The following is a 19,304-nucleotide window of genomic DNA, read 5'->3' on the forward strand; positions in this document are numbered from 1 at the left end:
GACCAAGTTTCTCACCTTGGGGTGCACCAGTATTGTTCGTGAAAAAGAAGGACGGAACCATGAGGTTGTGCATTGACTATCGTCAACTGAATAAAATGACGATAAAGAACAAATATCCGTTGCCGCGCATCGATGATTTGTTCGACCAACTGAAGGGAGCCTCAGTGTTCTTAAAAATAGATTTGAGATCGGGCTATTATCAGTTGCGAATTCGAGATTCGGACATACCCAAAACTGCTTTCAGAACGAGGTACGGTCACTACGAGTTCTTAGTGATGCCGTTTGGGCTCACTAATGCCCCTGCAGTATTTATGGATTTGATGAATCGGATCTTCAGACCATATTTAGATCGGTTCGTAGTTGTGTTCATTGATGACATCTTGGTCTATTCAAGAGATGAGATCGAACATGCTGAACACTTGAGATTAATGTTGCAAGTTTTGCGGGATAAGAAGTTATATGCTAAGTTCAGTAAGTGTGAGTTCTGGTTAAGAGAGGTTAGCTTCTTGGGTCATGTGGTATCCGCATCGGGTATTCGAGTTGACCCGAACAAAATCTCAGCCATACTTAACTGGAAACCTCCGAGAAATATTACTGAGGTTCGGAGCTTTTTGGGACTCGCCGGTTATTACCGACGATTTGTCAAAGGTTTCTCGATGATAGCCACACCAATGACGAAGCTACTTCAAAAGGATGCTAAGTTCGAATGGACGGAGAAATGTCAGAAAGGCTTCGATCAACTGAAAACTCATTTGACTGAAGCTCCAATTTTAGTGCAACCCGAATCAGGCAAAGAGTTTGTCATTTATAGTGACGCATCCCTACTCGGGTTGGGTTACGTATTGATGCAAGAAGGTCGAGTTGTGGCCTATGCGTCGAGACAATTGAAGCCACATGAGAGAAATTATCCCACCCATGATCTCGAGCTAGCCGCCATCGTATTTGCTTTGAAAATATGGCGACATTATTTGTTTGGCGAAAAGTGCCATGTATTTTCGGATCACAAAAGTCTCAAATATTTGATGACTCAAAGAGACCTAAATCTGCGACAAAGACGTTGGCTTGAGTTGTTGAAAGATTACGAGCTTGCCATTGATTACCACCCGGGAAAGGCTAATGTGGTTGCGGACGCCTTAAGCCGGAAATCGCTGTTTGCTTTACGAGCGATGAATGTGCACTTGTCTGTTCTACCCGACAATGTGTTAGTAGCTGAATTAAAAGCCAAACCATTATTGATTCATCAAATTCGTGAAGCCCAGAAAGTTGATGATGAATTGGTTGCAAAACGGGCTGAGTGTGTTCCGAACAAGGAATCGGAGTTTCAAATGGATGATGATGATTGTTTGAGGTTCAGAAGTCGTTTGTGTGTTCCAAGGAATTCGAAACTTATTTCGATGATTTTGAATGAGGCTCATAGTGGCCGAATGTCTATCCACCCGGGTAGTACTAAAATGTACAACGATCTGAAACGTCAATTTTGGTGGCCGGGCATGAAACGAGACATTTCGGAATTTGTTTTAAGGTGTTTAATATGTCAACAAGTGAAAGCGGAACATCAAGTGCCTTCGGGATTACTTCAGCCAATCATGATACCTGAATGGAAATGGGATCGAGTCACGATGGATTTTGTATCTGGGTTACCATTGTCGACGAGTAAGAAAGATGCGATTTGGGTTGTTGTCGATAGACTGACTAAGTCGGCTCACTTTATCCCTGTATGTACGGATTTTTCATTGGATAAACTAGCCGAATTGTATGTTTCTCAGATTGTAAGATTACATGGAGTACCTATTTCTATCGTGTCGGATAGAGATCCGAGATTCACCTCGCGATTTTGGAAGAAATTGCAAGAAGCTTTGGGTACCAAGCTGCATTTTAGCACCGCTTTTCATCCCCAAACCGATGGTCAATCCGAGCGGATAATTCAGATACTCGAGGATATGCTGAGATGCTGCATCCTTGAGTTTAGTGGTTCATGGGAACGGTATGTACCTTTGATTGAATTCGCTTACAACAATAGTTTTCAATCAAGTATTAAGATGGCACCTTACGAGGCTTTGTACGGTCGTAAATGCCGTATACCATTGTTTTGGACCGAGCTCGGTGAAAGTAAAGTTTTCGGAGTTGATTTGATTAAAGATGCCGAACAGAAAGTAAAGGTAATCCGCGAAAGTCTGAAGGCAGCCACAGATCGTCAGAAATCGTATGCGGATCTGAAACGAAAGGACATTGAATATCAGGTGGGGGATAAAGTGTTCCTTAAAGTTTCGCCTTGGAAAAAGGTACTTAGGTTTGGCCGTAAGGGCAAGTTGAGCCCGAGATTCATTGGGCCGTACGAAATCTCTGAACGAGTGGGGCCAGTTGCGTATAGATTGATTTTGCCCCCTGAGCTTGAAAAAATTCACGATGTCTTTCATGTTTCGATGCTTCGACGCTATCGATCTGATCCATCGCATATAATTAGCCCATCAGAGGTTGAAATTCAAGCCGATATGAGTTATGAAGAAGAACCGATACGTATCCTAGCTCGTGAAGTGAAGGAGTTGCGAAACAAAAGGGTTCCGTTAGTGAAGGTGTTATGGCTCAAACATGGGATCGAGGAAGCTACTTGGGAAACCGAGAGCTCGATGAAAGAACGATACCCAAACCTATTTACCGGTAAGATTTTCGGGGACGAAAATTTCTTAAGTGGGGGAGAGTTGTAATAGGCCAAAATTTACCCTAGTCGGGAAGTGGTTTCGGGACCACAAAACCGAGTTATGAAGATAATTAATTGTTATATTCTATGTTTATTATGTGTGTACATGCATATGTGGAAGTTTCATGCCTTAATTTTGCCAATTGCATGAGGAATTATTAAATAGGGATCAACATGAGACATGGTGAAAAATGATAGGTTAATTTTAAAGGGGCTTATTAGTGCATGTCAACACAAAGGTGGACTTGCATGTCAAATTGCCCAATTTTCCTTATAGTGGCCGGCCAAGGTGGGTTGATGATGGGCAAAATATTTGTTGAAATTGATATTGGGTTATGGGATTTAATAAATAAAAGAAAAGAATGAAAATGTGATGAAAAAAAAAAGGGGCTTCATTCTTGTCTTCTTGGCCGAATTGAAGGAAGGAATAGGGGCAAAGAACTTTCGGCCATTTGAATGTTTAATAAGGTTAGTATATTGTGTTAAAGTTGTGAAATTTTAGCTTGTTTTAGGTTAATTATCATGGTTCTTACTTAGACCATGCTAATTCTTTTTAAAAAACTTTGATGGATGGATGGACCATTCGGCTATGGCTATTAAAGAAGGAATTTGATTATTTCCTTTATGTTTTGATGGATAAAGAAACAAAAGGTTGTTGATGGAAGAAGTTAATGTGTTAAGAGATTATATGAAACTTATTCATGTTTATATATGTTATATGCATTGAAAATGGTTGATGATTTTGGAAGTGATTAGATTGAATCGGCCATGGTATATCCATAAACCCGATTTATGCTTGTTATGTGGTGGAAATTAAGGGTTAAATGTATGAAATTTGATGTATATTAACTATAGGTAATCACATACGTAAGGTCAAATTTAATTTGGTATATTCGGCCATATAGGTGTATATGTTTGTGATACTATTTTTGTTAACTCTTGATAACCGATTAAGGGAGTAATATTGGCTTATAAGGTTGAGTTGATTCATGATGTTGTATATTAGAATAAAAAATACTCAAGACTAGGTTACCATAATAGCGATAATGCATTCGGCCTTGAAGCATTAATCGAATATGGTTAAGGTTTTGATATTTTGAACAAGGATAATTGTGAAATGGAGTGAAAACCGTTAAATTATACATAAGTATCCAGCAAGAAAATTAAACTACTAAATGTGTTTATTATAGATCAAGACATCAAAGGGAGAGAATCAAGCAAAGGCAAAGAAAAGATCATCGAGTAGCCGAGTTGGAACCGTCTTACCCAACATAAAGTAAGTCATTAAGCATATAGTTGGTATTAATTCAAATGGTCATAACGTTTATGTAATGATGCTGAATGGAATGAATAAATATATATATATGCATGTACGTATGTGGTGATGAAAGTGTTGAATGAAAAGAAAAGAGGTGAGATGTATTGAGTTGTTGATCTCGGCACTAAATGTGCGGGTATAAACATTTATGACCATGAGATTGGCGCTAAGTGTGCGGGTTTAAATTGTGCAGCACTAAGTGTGCGAATTGAATATGTAGCACTAAGTGTGCGAGTTTGACTATGTAGCACTAAGTGTGCGAGTTGACTATGTAGCACTAAGTGTGCGAGTATGATTATGTAGCACTAAGTGTGCGAGTTGATTATATAGCACTGAGTGTGCGGACTTAATAAATATTCTTGAATCATTATGGACACTAAGTGTACGACACTATTGAGTCGATCACGGATAGCGGATCGGGTAAGTATCTTGAGTTCATGGCTAATAGGTGCTATGTTTATATTTGGAGTTGAGCTTGGTAAGTTGAACCTATGTGACAAATATACTTGAAGTCACGTACATAAGATTTATCGTGGAATGGGTGAAAGGCCGTTTAGTTGTATGATTGTAACAAAAATAAAATGATTTATGAAAATGCCTCGAATATTCTATTGATGAGTATATGGAATGTGAATGCATGATTTGGTATGAGATTGAACCGATAGGTCGGAGGAACTATGGTATGGTTCGGTATGGATGGAGTAACTAGCCTCGTTCCATTTTGTTTCCTCTTGTGATAATGTTATTAATGGATGGTAGTGTATTGCTTATGACTTACTGAGTTATAAACTCACTCGGTGTTTCATTGTCACCTATTCTAGGTTTCTTGGACTCATCTCCTTTTGCGTGGTCGGGCCGTCATCGAAGTCATCACACCGGATAGCAAGTTTTGGTACTTTCTTCTTAGTTGGCTTAGGAGAACATTTCGGCATGTATAGGCTATTATGTTGTGTTTGAACTTTGGTATGTAATCTTTTAGCCATGCGAAAATGGCATAAATGTTCGGTTGGGTTTGGATTCATAACGTTAGGTCGCAAATCTTGATAATTCGACCTTTTTATGCCATACGTCATGGTTGATTATTTTGGTGTTAAAATTCATGATATGGCAATAGTGTAGTAGGGGGAAGTTTGACAATGATTAGCCTTTGGCATGGTTAGTCATGATCATAATTTGTGATATGCATGATGAATTATTAGTTAGATCAAGGAGTAAACACGAAGTGGGCATAGTTGCTTTCGTAACAGATGCTGGCAGCAGCAGTGACATGAGATTGAAAAATCACTAAAAATAGTATGAGTGGAATTAATTGATGAATAAATTATGTAATCGAAGTTCGATGAGTCTATTTTCATATAGAAGTAACGAAAGGATCATATGAACAGTATGTTAAGAGATAATCAGGTTCTCATGGGACAGGACCAGAACGGTTTCTGGATTCCCTGCTCCGACTTTGGAAATTCATTATAAATTAACCAGAGATAATTAGGAGTCATACCATATATTTATAGATTCCTCTCTGAGTCTAGTTTCTATAGAAACAAACGGCATCAGTATGGAAGTTCTGTACAGGGAGATATCCAGGTCGTAATGTGCAAAGGTCAGTGTAGTCGACCCCAGTAACATGGGAGACTTTGACTAATAAACTGTACTAATTTGCCCGACCAAAAATTCTAGAAAAAAATATGTAGATGGGAATATGAGTCTAGTTTCAGGGAAAATTCACGGAACTGGATTTTGAGTTCCAGAGCTCAAGATATGATTTTTAAAGAGACTAGTACGCAGATTGACAGCTTGTCTGGAAAAATTTTAATAAGTGGTTTGAAGTCTGTTAACGCCTCGTGTTCGACTCCGGCGACGGCCTCGGGTTCGGGGTGTTACAGTGAGTCCATATAAAGTTTACTTAATTTACCTTGATCAATCAACAATTTAAACAATTAAGACATACTGAGACTAACATGGAAATCCTTTGGCATCTTCTTACTTTCAAAGGCATGTCAACAAGTGCATTCAAAGGTTAGTTCATTTACATGACATGCATTTATAACATAATCAAATACATGTTTAACAAATCATTTCATAATATGTAAAAGCCATTTCATAACTCATTTTCAAACACATGCATGTATATTTATTTTCATTCGTGTACCACCATTTCATCCATTTCATTTCCCATTTCACTTTTTATTTTTTCTCAGAGAACTAAAGTATATAATACTCAAATATATAGGACTAATTTTCTCACAAGTCGTATAAGTGTTATTCACTGCTACTCACTCAAGCTGTAGAGTATTCGTAACATATGTTGGATCTCAACCATCAATAACTAAATCCCTGACCAATACCTGGTCTGTATCATTTGGTTCTACTCTCACAAGTTGTACGTCTAGTTTACTTATACAAGCTTTATTCGATGCTGCTCACTCAAGCTGTCGAGAATCTACAACATATGTTGGATCTCTGTAATCGATAAGGAATAAATTCCATGTTGCTCACTCAAGCTATCGAAAACAATATATGTTGGATCTCAGCCATCAATAAAGAATAATTCATATTCAAACAACCAATTTCTTTTCAAACCATGTTGGCTTGCCATTTCGTATTTTAATCATCTACTACATTTTTACTAGACTTATTTTGTATTCCTACCATTTAAATCTCTATGACTGAATGCATTTTTCATACTTCAATAGCAATCCTTATACCTTTTAAACAATATAACATCATGTACATATCATTCATTCATATAACAATTTCACATCCATTTGATATTATATATCTATTCAAATTTCATATCTTTTAATTTAGTTCTACTGATGCCAAAAAAAATATTTATATATATAACAATAAAACACAACATATCATCAATTAATAAAGTCTTATATCAACTTATCTAGTAAACGAGCAACAAACATGATGTCGAGGATTAATCTGTAATTTTATATTTTCCTCGATTATCTTCCAATTGATTTAAATCCCGATCTATAATAATTCATTGTAATTTATCAATTATAAACAACTTTTAAACAACCTATAAGATACATATGACAGTTTATTTTCCAAAAGTTTCCTAAAATTTTACATTGTATTCAATTTAGTCCCTAAAATCAAAATTGCTAACTTTCAAATTTGAGATTTGATTTAAAATTTAATTTCAATTTCATCCTTTAGCAGTCCTCTATTATCAATAATTATAGAAATTTCATGTCAATTTTGAAATATTTTTACTTTAGTCCCTATGTTAATTCAAGATTCAACAATGGCAACTTTTGAAAATTTTAACAATTTTAGAAATTAACACATGGGTTAGTTAAATCGAGCTACAACGATCTCGAACACATAAAATTTACAAAAAACAGACTTGAATACATACAAATTTGAATGACAAAAATTTGATGCGCATGAAACCTTATTTTTCCCTTTTAGCTTCAAGTGGAGAAGAATAAAAGATGAAAAATGGCCTAAGGTCAATGTATGCCCCATGTAAGGGGGAAAGTGTAATAAAGGAAATACAAGAAGTTAGGGTAAGACTCACGGATGAGGCGAGGTGTCTGAATCAAGGACTAAAGGAGAGTCCGACTAGGTGAAAGTCTCATGGCGAGCCGAGTAGCTCGAAGGCTCAGGTGGGGTCTGCCACCATGACAAGGCAAACTTGTATTGGGCGAACAGGGAGTAAATTTAAATTCAATTTATTTTACATTGGCTACCCTCGTACAAAAAGGTTTTTTTTATTTATGATGTAGTAAGGGAACTCACTAAGTTCATTCGAACTTACAGAGGTGACAGATGTTCACATGATTTTTGAGGTTGGTCGAGGACTAGAAAGAGGGACCAAGCCAGATGATAAGAGATCGAGGATCGAAGGAAGTTTATAGTCATGCACACAAAAATAGGGTACCATTGGAGGCTTTGCCACTTGATCAATAAAAATGAAACCAGATAGTATACCTAGAATCTAGACTTTAGTACAAATAGTCTTTAGTAAAAATTTTAAGAAATTCTTTGTAAATGAGTAGTTTTATTATAAATTATTATAATATGAAGAATTATTATTTTAAATCTTATTAATTGATATTTTCATATTTAGACCGTTTTATAGCAACTAAGCTAGCTAAGTTTAGGACCATTTGTGATACTCTATACCCAAATCCGACGGACGGGTCAGGCGTGGGATGTTCTAAATATATTGGTATTAAAGTATAGGTTTAGTTGGTCCTCTGACTTAGAAGATTGGAGGTAAGTACCCCTATGTGCATAATGACAGAATTTGCTAAGTCCCTCGAGTTATCAATATTGTTAAGAAAGTACATACAGTACGTGGATGCATTCGCCAAGATTGGCAAATTGAAATAGAAGTACTGATAATTGAATCTAGAAAAAATACACAAAATTTATAATTGAGAAAATGTGATAGTAGAGATTCAAGTGATGAATATTGAAAGGTTACAAGGAAAACGATAAATAAGGAAGTACATAGATTAAAGGTGCAAATGTAAAAGAAGAAAATTTTATTAGATGAAAAGTACAAAAGAGGTGGAAACCACCCCGCTTGGACGTTCAGGGTGTGGAATTCAAGGATGAGGTTGGCTAAGTGGAGATGCGAAGAATGGGACAACAGGAAAACTTAGTTGCGAGCTTCACAATTGGTAAAGAAGACGCTTGCTTTAGTTTGAATCGGGGTTAGATAGGGAAGGTAGAAAAAGAGTCCAGCCTGGATGTCTGGTTGGGCATATGGAAAAGGATTGGGTGGCTCCTTATTTTGCAATAGCTTGTTTTTATCAGAATGAAAAATCCACCCATATCTTATTCACAAGCCTTCAAAGGCTTGAACTTGGACCCTCGGAGTGGGGAGATAAGCGATGCTAATATAATCTTTCCCCGATGTTGCAAAAGGAGTAGTAATGAGTTGATTCCATAAAGGGGATTGGGGAAGCTGAGGAACAGAGCTTCCTCGAGCTTAAAATTCGATACTTGACACACTCCAGGTTGATTGAAGATAGGGATGTGTAATCTTCTATAAGTAGACAATTCCTTCGAAGGGGAAGGAGGTAGTTGATAGCGTCATCGAAACAACCTTTTTTTTTGAATTTCCCTTAGGACAGAGGCAAGGAAGGAAGAACGAATCTTCCAAGATACCGACTAACCCACATTGTGTACCCAACAGATTTATCCCTCGAAATCAGGAACTATCGCCTTGCTTATGACTTTAATGAAGAAACTAAATTTGTAAACAGACAAGGAAGGCAAAGAGTAGGAAATTTATTTTCCAAAATCATAAGACATGAGTCGCAACAGAACTGCACTCCAAAAAGGTAAATAGGTAAAGGAGGAAGGAAATGTTAGAGATACCAAGCAATGTGATTTAGTGATAGGTGAGGAGGTGTGAAAATTCTTTTAGCAAGTTAGTTTATTTATAGCCAATGAAAGGTGCAGAGGTTTTGGAAAATTAATGGAGGGCAAAGGAATCGTTCAAACCCATTAATGTATGAAGGCCACCTATTGGCATTGGAAGGGGAAAAATATTCTACATTCCCAAGATGGGAATATCTTCCAACTACTATCCATTATGATGCAACCTTCGGAAAGAAGAACTAGTCATAAGACTGTTCAGTAACAGCCTTCTTGGAGTAAGGCAGAAGGCCTTTAATACCATTGGAGTAGGATTTCGGAGTCAGAGTAGTTGCTCTGACACTCCACTAATATAATAATAAAGGATAAGCCATGGGTGAGCTTAGCTACCCTATGATAAGAAAGAATTGCCCTATCAGATGGTAATGCTAGAGTACGAGTAAGCCTAGAGATTTCAAAATATTCTACCAAGAAGGGACGAGCGTTAAGTTAAGCAGTACTCATTTTTGAGCATCCGCCAAAATTAAAAGATGGAAGAAAAGTCGCCAATGAATTGAAGATTAACATTCACCAGTAGGATCTGCATGATCAGTAGAGTTAGAGCATGAGCACTTTAGGATTTGCAGAAGCATTCGCTAAAGATAAGGTTGAAGAGTTGGTAAATAGGTAGTGTTTTCCATGGAATGCCCACCAAATTAAGATAGGGAGGAGAAGCTAAAGGACAGAAGGTACTCGTACTGGAGTAACCAGGTACCCAACAAGGAGTGGGAACCTCTACTTCATTAAGTATACAAGTAATCTGCCAATCGAGCGGAGCTGAAATGAAATAAGAATGTACAAAAGAGAAACCAAGTTAAGAGAATTGACAAGGATAACGAATGAGTGATTACGCGAACCATATTAGAGTAAGAATTAAGAAGGATACCCAAAGTCTACCTCCAAAGTTGGTATGATGTGAAATTTTGGTGACGAAATTTATTTTTAAAGGATGTGGAGTTGTAACACCCGAATTTCTAATAACCAAAAATTAGGAATGAATAAGGGACTAAATTGAAAGAAATCACAATCTGCCGACCTATATTGGAAAAAAAAGAAAGCTGGAAACCGAATTGGACATGGTTAGATCCAATTCTGGTTTGGTTCGGATGGAACCAACCTGTTTCTTAGTGGGAGACATGATAATTAGCTATGGGCGATTCCCTAGAGGTTGGTAATAGTGAGGGAATGCTTATAAATAGCTGGAAGATGGCTTTCAGGGTTGATTTTCTTCCCCACTTGGTCTCATTCCCTCTTTTTCTTCATCATCTTTGGTTGCTTTAGAGAAGAGAATGTTGTGGAAGGTTCTATATAGATCAGATTTCATAAGGATTAAGATGAAAAATTAGGGAAACCAGCAAGCAAATAAGGTTCTTAACCTTTCTATGTGCGTAAAAGTTAAGAAATGAAGCTATGGAGCTTCAAGAATTGGTTTAAGGGTTCTACATGTTATGAAAGCTTAAGTTTTAAGATGTAGCATAAGTTTAACTAGTAGATTTTTGGTTGTAAGTTGCTGCCAAGAGAAGGAAAGATTTGGGGTACAAGAGAAGGAATAGGATATGTAAACGATGAAGTTTCAGATGAGTTTTAAACTCCAAACCTACTGTAAGGTTTATTGTCGTTTAAGCATAGCATGGTTGCATAAGCATAAAACAGGATAATATGAGCATACATAGCATGATTGTGGATAAACCTCAACAGTTAGACAAATTTAGGAAGGGAAATGGGGAAAGAACCATTAGTTACTGCCTTGGACGAAGCTCCAGACCTTACGGAGGGAACACTACGATGTTCGAGCAACAAGGTTAGGTGGTGTAAAAGAAGTAATGGAAGGAGGATTCAGGAAATGAGATAATGGAATGGTATTTATCGCGACGACGATACCAGTTGGTCCTTCAAGGTGACACCGTGACAACAGTATATGGCGTAAGACTATAGATGAAAGATTCATGGCAATCTAGTATCAAGTACATAGTGTAAGACCATGGATGAAAGATGTCATGGTAGCATGGTACACGATAATGATAATGATGTAAGACCATGGATAAAAGACACCATGATAGCAAGGTATGTGCTATAATATCATAGATGAAAAACGCTAAGTATGATGGGTAAGACCACGAATGAAATACTATATGGCATCATAAGATAGTACATTTGGATGATGGGTAAATGTAAGACCATAGATGATAGACTCCATGGCGTCCATAGAGACTAAGTCCATTGGGACAATAAACACTAGGTAAGTTCACTGGGACAGTAAACACAAGGTAAGCGTGTCAAGACAGTAAACACGAGTAAGTCTACTAGGACAAGAGAAAAGTGGAAAGAGGAAAGAGGGTATTAGACCATATCTCGGCTATGACATCCCATAGAGTCCGCCAGGACCTCAAGTAAGGAGTATAGGATCTGTGCGCCAAGTATAGGAAAACCACATAAGTGAGGAAAAGTTTAAGAAAAACATAAGTATGGCAAGCATAATTTTAAGAATCTACCAAAAGTGATGAAAGCTAATAAAGCATAGGTGAAGACCCAATGAGAATTAAAGAAAGATAGGTAGTGTAAAAGTTGTCCTAGTTATGGAAATGTAAGAAGAGGAATTATCCAAGAATCATGAGCAAGGATTTGAAAAGAAGAGTCCCCCGGTAGAGCTCAATAAAGATTTATGTGAGAAGAAAATCTTGTGAGAGGATAAAGAAGTGCTTTCCCAGGATAAGAGTTCTGTCTATGGGACAATATGTCTTTCAAGACTATTATTCCTCTTTGAGGAAAGTCTAGTATGGGTACACCGCAGAAAGGATAGCTCCGAAGAGAGGAAACGAGTGAGTGACATGACAAACTCGCATAGTTGTATGGGCGATAACATGTTAGCCCAGCAAGATGTATCGATCTTCATGTACAAGATAGGTGAGCTTCCAAGTGAGGGATGAAATGAGAATGGGTTAGCCAGAATGGCGAGACACGCTGAAGGTCAGCATAACATGGAAATGACAAGGAGTCCTCCGAGGCTAAGGTATAAATAGAAAGAGTCCACCAAAGACTAGTATGATCGGTCCGCCAAGGAAGGCATCTTTTAATAATCCATGGCGGATAGTTAAAAGCTACCACAAAGGTTTATGATAGGAAGACGATGAACCACTAGACACCCGCATAAGGGGGAAAGTGTAATAAAAGAAATACGAGAAGTTAGGGTAAGACTCACGGATGTGGCAAGATGTCTAAATCGTGGACCAGAGGAGAGTCCGACCAGGTGAAGGTCTCATGGCAAGTCGAGTAGCTCAAAGGATCGAATGGGGTCCACCACCATGACAAGGCAAACTTGTCATGGGTGAACACGGAGTAAATTTAAATTCAATTTATTTTACATTGGTTACCCTCGTACGTTAAGGTTTATTTATTTATGATGCAATAGAGGAACTTAATAAGTTCATTCGAACTTATGGAGTTGGCGGATGTTCATAGGATTTACTAGGTTGATCGAGGACTCGAAGGAGGGACCAAGCCAGATGATAAGAGATCGAGGATCGAAGGAATTTTAAAGTCATGCACATAGAAAGGGGGTACCATTGGAGGCTTTGCCACTAGATCAATAACAACAAAACCAGATAGTATACCTAGAATCTGGACTTTAGGACAAATAATCTTTAGCAAAAATTTTAAGAAATTCTTTGTAAATAAGTAGTCTGATTAGAAATTATTATGATTTGAAGAATTATTATTTTAAATCTTATTAATTGATATTTTCATATTTAGACTGTTTTATAGCAGCTAAGTTAACCAAGTTAAGTTTAGGTCCATTTGTTATGCTCCATACCTGGAACCAGCGAACTGCTCGGGCGTGGGGTGTTACAAGTCTATATCTATGAGTTTTAAACAACTGAAGTGTGAGCTATAAAGCTCAGTAAGTTACAAAGATAGCCATACTTTCTCCCAAGTCTTTATTAAACTTAAGATGTTTAGATGATTTACCATTTTAAGTTTATTGAAGCTACTTTGTACTATCTTAACCATTTCATGTGAGTTTGAAAATTAAGCCTTAACTTATATTTTGATGATTTATTAACAAATCTCATTATGCATGTGTTCCCACTTTTGACACTTGATTCATTTATGAATCTTACCTTTCAATTTCAATTTTCATCCTTAAGGACTTACACAACTATGAACTCAATTCAATAATGGATTAAGGGTTTCAATTATACCATAATTTTTTTTGAATAAATTCTGACTGGGCTTTATTACTAAAATCAAGCAAATCATCACAAAAGTCCTATACTAAAATGAACCCTATACTAAGGCCTATTACTCAAGTTGATGTTGCGTTCTTGAGTTTGAAGTTACGTGGGAAAAATAAAAATATTTGCCGTTGATTGAATTTTCTTATAATAACAATTTTTAATCGAGTATTAAAATAGCACCTTACGAAGCTTTATACGGCTGCAAATGCCGAATACCTTTGTACTGGATTGAACTTAGTGAGAATAAGATTCATGAGGTCGATTTGATTAAAGAGACTGAACAGAAAGTGAAAGTGATTCGTGATAGTTTGAAAGCAGCGTCAGATCATCAGAAATCGTACGCAGACTTGAAACGAAAAGATATTGAATTTCAGATTGGTGATCGAGTGTTTTTAAAAGTATCTCTGTGGAAGAAAATACTTAGATTTGGCAGAAAAGGCAAGTTTAGTTCGAGATTTATCAGGTCGTATGAAATTATTGAGCGTATCGGGCCGGTTGCTTATAGATTGTTGTTGCCACCTGAATTAGAAAAGATTCATAACGTATTTCATATATCTATGCTTTGACGATATCGATCCACTCCCTCACATCTGATTTCCCCGTCTGAGATTGAGATGCAGTCTAATATGACATACGAAGAAGAACCGATCAGTTTTAGATCGCGAGGTTAAAAAAATGAGAAATAAGAAAATTTCATTAGTGAAAGTCTTATGGCATCGACACGGGGTTGAAGAAGCTACATGGGAGCCCGAGGATGCTATGAGAGAGCAAAATTCAAACCTATTCATAGGTAAGATTTTTGTGGACAAAAATCCATAAGGGGAGAGTTGTAATATCCTAGTTTTAGCTAAATCAGAACAGTGGTTTTGGAGTTGTGTGAAATTTTCGTAAAGAAATTTTATCGTTTAAATGTTTAATTTAGTAAAAAGGACAAAATCGCGTAAAGCGTAGAAGTTGTGTTCTATAAGCTAAAGGTATCAAATAGCTATAGAACTTAAAAGTGAAGGTCCTTATGTAGTAAATATCCCATTTATGAGATAGTGGATGATAGTGGACTGGCAATTGGTGTTTTTATTAATGTTTTTAAAGGGTAAAATGGTAAATAGGTAATTAAGTTAATAATAAATAAAACAAAGCCAAATATCATCACCTTCTATCCATTTACAACTAAAAATAGGGTTTAAAATAGCCATTGAAGAGCTTGACATTCGGCTATGGTGTTTTTGCTCAAATAGGTACGATTTTAACTCCATTTTTAATGATTTTTACGTTTTGTGATTGTTGTAGCAAAAACTAGTTAGCCCGTGTCTTTGATTTCAAAACTGTTAAAGATTTTGATAGTTTTCATTGAGGAGTTTATGTGGTCTTTTATGTTTAATGATGAAATATGAATATTTGATGTTAGATTTTCATATTTTATAAAGTGATTTTTGATGAAAATCCAAATTAGGGATTTATTTGTGAAATTTTCAAATTAAGGGGTTGAAATGTGAAATAAATGGAATTAATGGGCTACTAGGGACCTAGGGAAATTTCAACGTTAATGGGTCCAATCAGTATTTTAATTAAACTATATTATGATTAACCCTAAGGTAGTGATAGAAGCTATTTTATTAAAGTAATGAAAGAACATAAAAACAATCGAGGAAAACAAATTATAGATATATTCAGATCTAAATGAACAAAGAATAACTCACTTCAATATTCTTAACTCCTATTTTAGGTTCTATCCAATCAACTAGTCATTAACTTAGACCTTCTACTAACCTAATGAGTTGGAAAGAACTATTTTTTTCTCGACCTCGTAGTCCAGACTAGATTGGGGTAAGGTTTTCACGGGTAGATAATACCAATTTTGGGTTCATTCGCACCTATATGACTTCCTAGGGTCGTCAACCCTAGGATTTTAAGTTCTTCCTATTAACGGCATTCAGATGTACCAACGTACAGAGTATGAAGACTACAAATAAAAGATATGGAATTGAGGAAGTGTCCACAAGTATACGGGTCAAGTTGTAATATAGTTACAATGAAGTAGGTAATTACTTCGAGTATCGTACCCAAAGGAAGGCCAGTACTAAATTAATGTCAACCTAAACGCAAATATAAGTAATTAGAAGGTTAAATAAATTATAGTACGATAAAACATAAAAGGAAATATTTTGGTGTTTTTATAAATTATGAAATAAAAATAACAACCAGAAAGTGAAATTCAGATATATAAATCTAACTTAACCAAATCTAAGTATGGGTAATTAGCTCACTTTGATGATCATAACTAATTCCTATTTCAGGTTTCTACTCAATCAACTAGTCGTTACCCTAGCAGCATCTCTTGATCTTCGACTAAACTAATGAGTCGACAAAAACTACTTATCGCTCGACCTCACAGTCCAGACCAGTTCAGGGCTAAGGTGTTCATGGATAGGCCATACTAATTTCGGGTTAATTCCCACCTAAATGACTTCTTAAGGTCGTCAAACCTAGGGTTTAAGTTTGTCCTCTCCCAAACAGTTGGTCCGCTAAAAAAATCCTACATAGCAATTAATTAATCACACCTCTACTCACTAATCCCCCATAAAAGGATTAGTTCCTTGTAGATCTTATGAACACAATAATCTTGATAATAAAGATAAGCATGAATAATGAATCAAGAGAAAGGTTTAAGAGAATCCTAAATTGTATTGATTGAAGCACAAAATCTACAGTAGTTTGATCACAGTTACAACTTACGTTCTCTAACGAACAAGAAATAAAAAAGAACTTAAATAAACCTAAAGCCTAAAAGAAAGGAAAAACTAAAGACTAAATTTACAAAGAGAAACTTAGAATGTAAAAGTTGTCCTTAAAAGTGTTTTAAGAGCCTATTTATAGAGTTAGGGCTGCCATCGTCCTTAACCCTAGGTCAGTTGACATTCTAGTGTTAAATTTCCCTTATACGGGCCAAAATGCCCTTGGCTTGTAAGTGCTTCCCGTACAGGACTGATGTCGTGACACCCTAGTCTTTTTTTCATGACATCGAAGGCAGTATACATGGTTTAGGGATGGATGGTGTATTGCAACATCCCTTGGCTATGTCGTGACACCTGACGCAGTATTACAATCCTGACATTCTGCTCTCTATGTTGTGACTTCGAACTTCCCATGTTGTAACATAGCGACCATCTTTGAGTTTTTATGACTTTGAATGATCTCTTGCACATTTATTAAGTATGTTAGCTCACCTTTAGGCCTAAATCAGCCTCTAAGGTCAATAGAAGACTCAAAATGAACTTTTTATTGAATTTAACTAAACTAAGAAATCATAAATAAAACATACTAAAAAAGCTCGTATTTAAGCTCCTCAAGTATGAAAACTAGTTTAATCCGCTACACTGAATTACGACAGATCAAACTCCCCCACACTTAAGTCATTTCTTGTCCTCAAGCAAAGAAAAATAAAAGCAAAAAAATAAAAGGAAGTATAGTACAAAGATTGGTTTTGGAGTACCTAAATAGGCATTTTCGTATTTACACATAATCCTGACTTGATATAAAACAACTTACCACTTTTAATATCAAACACCTAAGTATATTACAAAGTATACAAGCATTAAGGTTTTCAAACATATGCATCCATCAACAAATCATACAGGTAATTTGATTGTCCTAGCACAACACAAATAGTTGTAAATGCAATTACTTAATATGATGTTAATTCATGAATAAGTCTACCTAGGTCACATATGAATTTTCGGCTCGGAACACTTTGAGACTTAGGACAGGTATGAAATTCAATAATAGGAAGCATCAAAAATAATTTTAGGTGCGAAAATAATTTGGCACATCGTATTGTTTCCTATTCTCCCCCTTAGTAACCCTTGCCCGTTTACCGCCATATTTCTCCTTCTCTCACCTTCCTTATTTCTCAACATAAGAAGTCACAACATAATATAACAATTACGGCTAGCTCACGAGTTTTTTTGCATCAATGATTGAGGTTTTCTACTTTTGTCACTTTTCACTTTTTGATCTTTTTCATACATCTCACTAACAATGCTTTTGTTTTTCTCATACTTTTTCTACTCGTTTTGATTTTTTTTTTGAATTTTTCTTGTGTTTCACATATTAGCTTACTTGTAATCACTATATCACATTGATTCTTCCTATTTCACTCTTGTTTTTACAAAATCCACCTCATGTATCTAGTTAACCCTTAATACATATGTCCAGACATTTATAGTCGTGCAATTTAGGACCGAAGGAAAAGGGTAAATACAAATTAACATTTTTTGCTCGGATTTTGTATGAAGGTTCCTTAAGAAGTGTTTTTTGGCTCAAAAATAGGTATTAAGGATTAAGAAACAGGGTTAGCTTTTTGGTTTTGAGTGTATACCAAAAAATTCCTTAAATCATCCCTAGGTATCTCAATATTCACAAATTTAATCTATCAAATAATCACAAATTCAACTATTTATGATACATACTAGCATGCTCATTTCCCTGAATTCTCTATGCCATTTGGTATGTACAATTACTCAATAACTATTTACAGTGTAATATATAGAACTTAGTAGTCTATTAATAAATTTTTTTAAGTTTTTTACTATCATGCCAAGTTTATAGAGAACACAATCAACCTATGTACGTGCTCCTAACCAATGACTTATATTTCTTCAAGCTCAAACACACATTTGACAATGAAAATTAAAAGAAAAATATAAAACCTAAAAATAAATTTCCTAAGTTACCCCCACACTTGTAGATAACACATTTTCCTCAATGTAAAGCCCTAAAAAAATAAGGAAAAAAGTTACCCAATTGATCGTGTGTACTTCTACTGGTGGAAGCTCCCTTCCAACTTTTGTTGAAAGCTTGAAATCGTTGTGTCCCTTTCATGTGGGGTTCCTACATAGAAAACTTAAACCAAGAAAATAAAACAAATAGCAATCTATTGTTAATCGTACTCATAAAAATTATCCTAAAGTTACTTACATTCTTGAAAAAAATAAAAATTTTGTTCAATCCTCCTCCTCCTCCTCAGAAGCGGTCTCTTCATTCCCTTCTCCTTCCTCGTTTTGTTTTTGCTCGTCACTCTCTTGCTCCTCTTCTTCATGCTCTGGATGTGTCGGGCCGGACATGTCTGGCGAAAAACTAAATATTCTCATGTTGTTTTGCCTTGTAAATTCTTGAAGAACAATGCCCATTTCTTGCATCCATCTTATCATTCTGTCGATTTTTACACTACTGCTCTCGCTTTTTTCTTGGCTAACTATTGATTTTACTTTTCTTTTGAGCGAATTTGGATGACCAACTTTTCTTTTCTCCTTTGGTTCCATTCTATGATCTACTTTCTGTTGAGTTTTACGTATTTAGTGTACATAAAATCACCTATTAAGCTCTCTTTTGGGTGCATAAACTTCTTGTTCTCTTCCATTGGAACCTTTGCAGTCTTGAAAAGTCTTGTCATGAGTTAGGTCAAGAATGTCCCAACCTTCTAGTCACTAACGTAATGCTTCAGACTTTGATAGATCTGTTTCCCTATGCATATATGTTTCTTCTGTAAAATGCCATATAATAAAATAGCTCAAAATGTATTAACATTAGAAACATTAAGAGCTGTGTAATTCTAGTGCAAATAAATTGTATCCACATTTTAGTTATTGGAAACATTATAGCTTGATTG

The 19,304-nt window shown here is 36.0% G+C and overlaps 1 protein-coding gene across 1 annotated transcript; it reads right to left on the reverse strand.

The window, feature by feature from the left end:
* Positions 1-18,639: 18,639 nt before the first annotated feature.
* LOC107941206 (histone chaperone cia1-like) lies at positions 18,640-18,957 on the reverse strand. The gene has a single exon (XM_016874762.1). The coding sequence runs from the start codon at positions 18,955-18,957 to the stop codon at positions 18,640-18,642; it is 318 nt and encodes a 105-aa protein (XP_016730251.1).
* Positions 18,958-19,304: the final 347 nt, after the last annotated feature.

Source organism: Gossypium hirsutum, chromosome D12 (genome assembly GCF_007990345.1).
Source record: "Gossypium hirsutum isolate 1008001.06 chromosome D12, Gossypium_hirsutum_v2.1, whole genome shotgun sequence".
NCBI classification, from domain to species: Eukaryota; Viridiplantae; Streptophyta; class Magnoliopsida; order Malvales; family Malvaceae; genus Gossypium; species Gossypium hirsutum.

What these genes read in the sequence shown, in the direction of transcription:
- LOC107941206 (XM_016874762.1), bottom strand. Translation starts at nt 18,957, where the DNA reads ATGGAACCAAAGGAGAAAAGAAAAGTTGGTCATCCAAATTCGCTCAAA.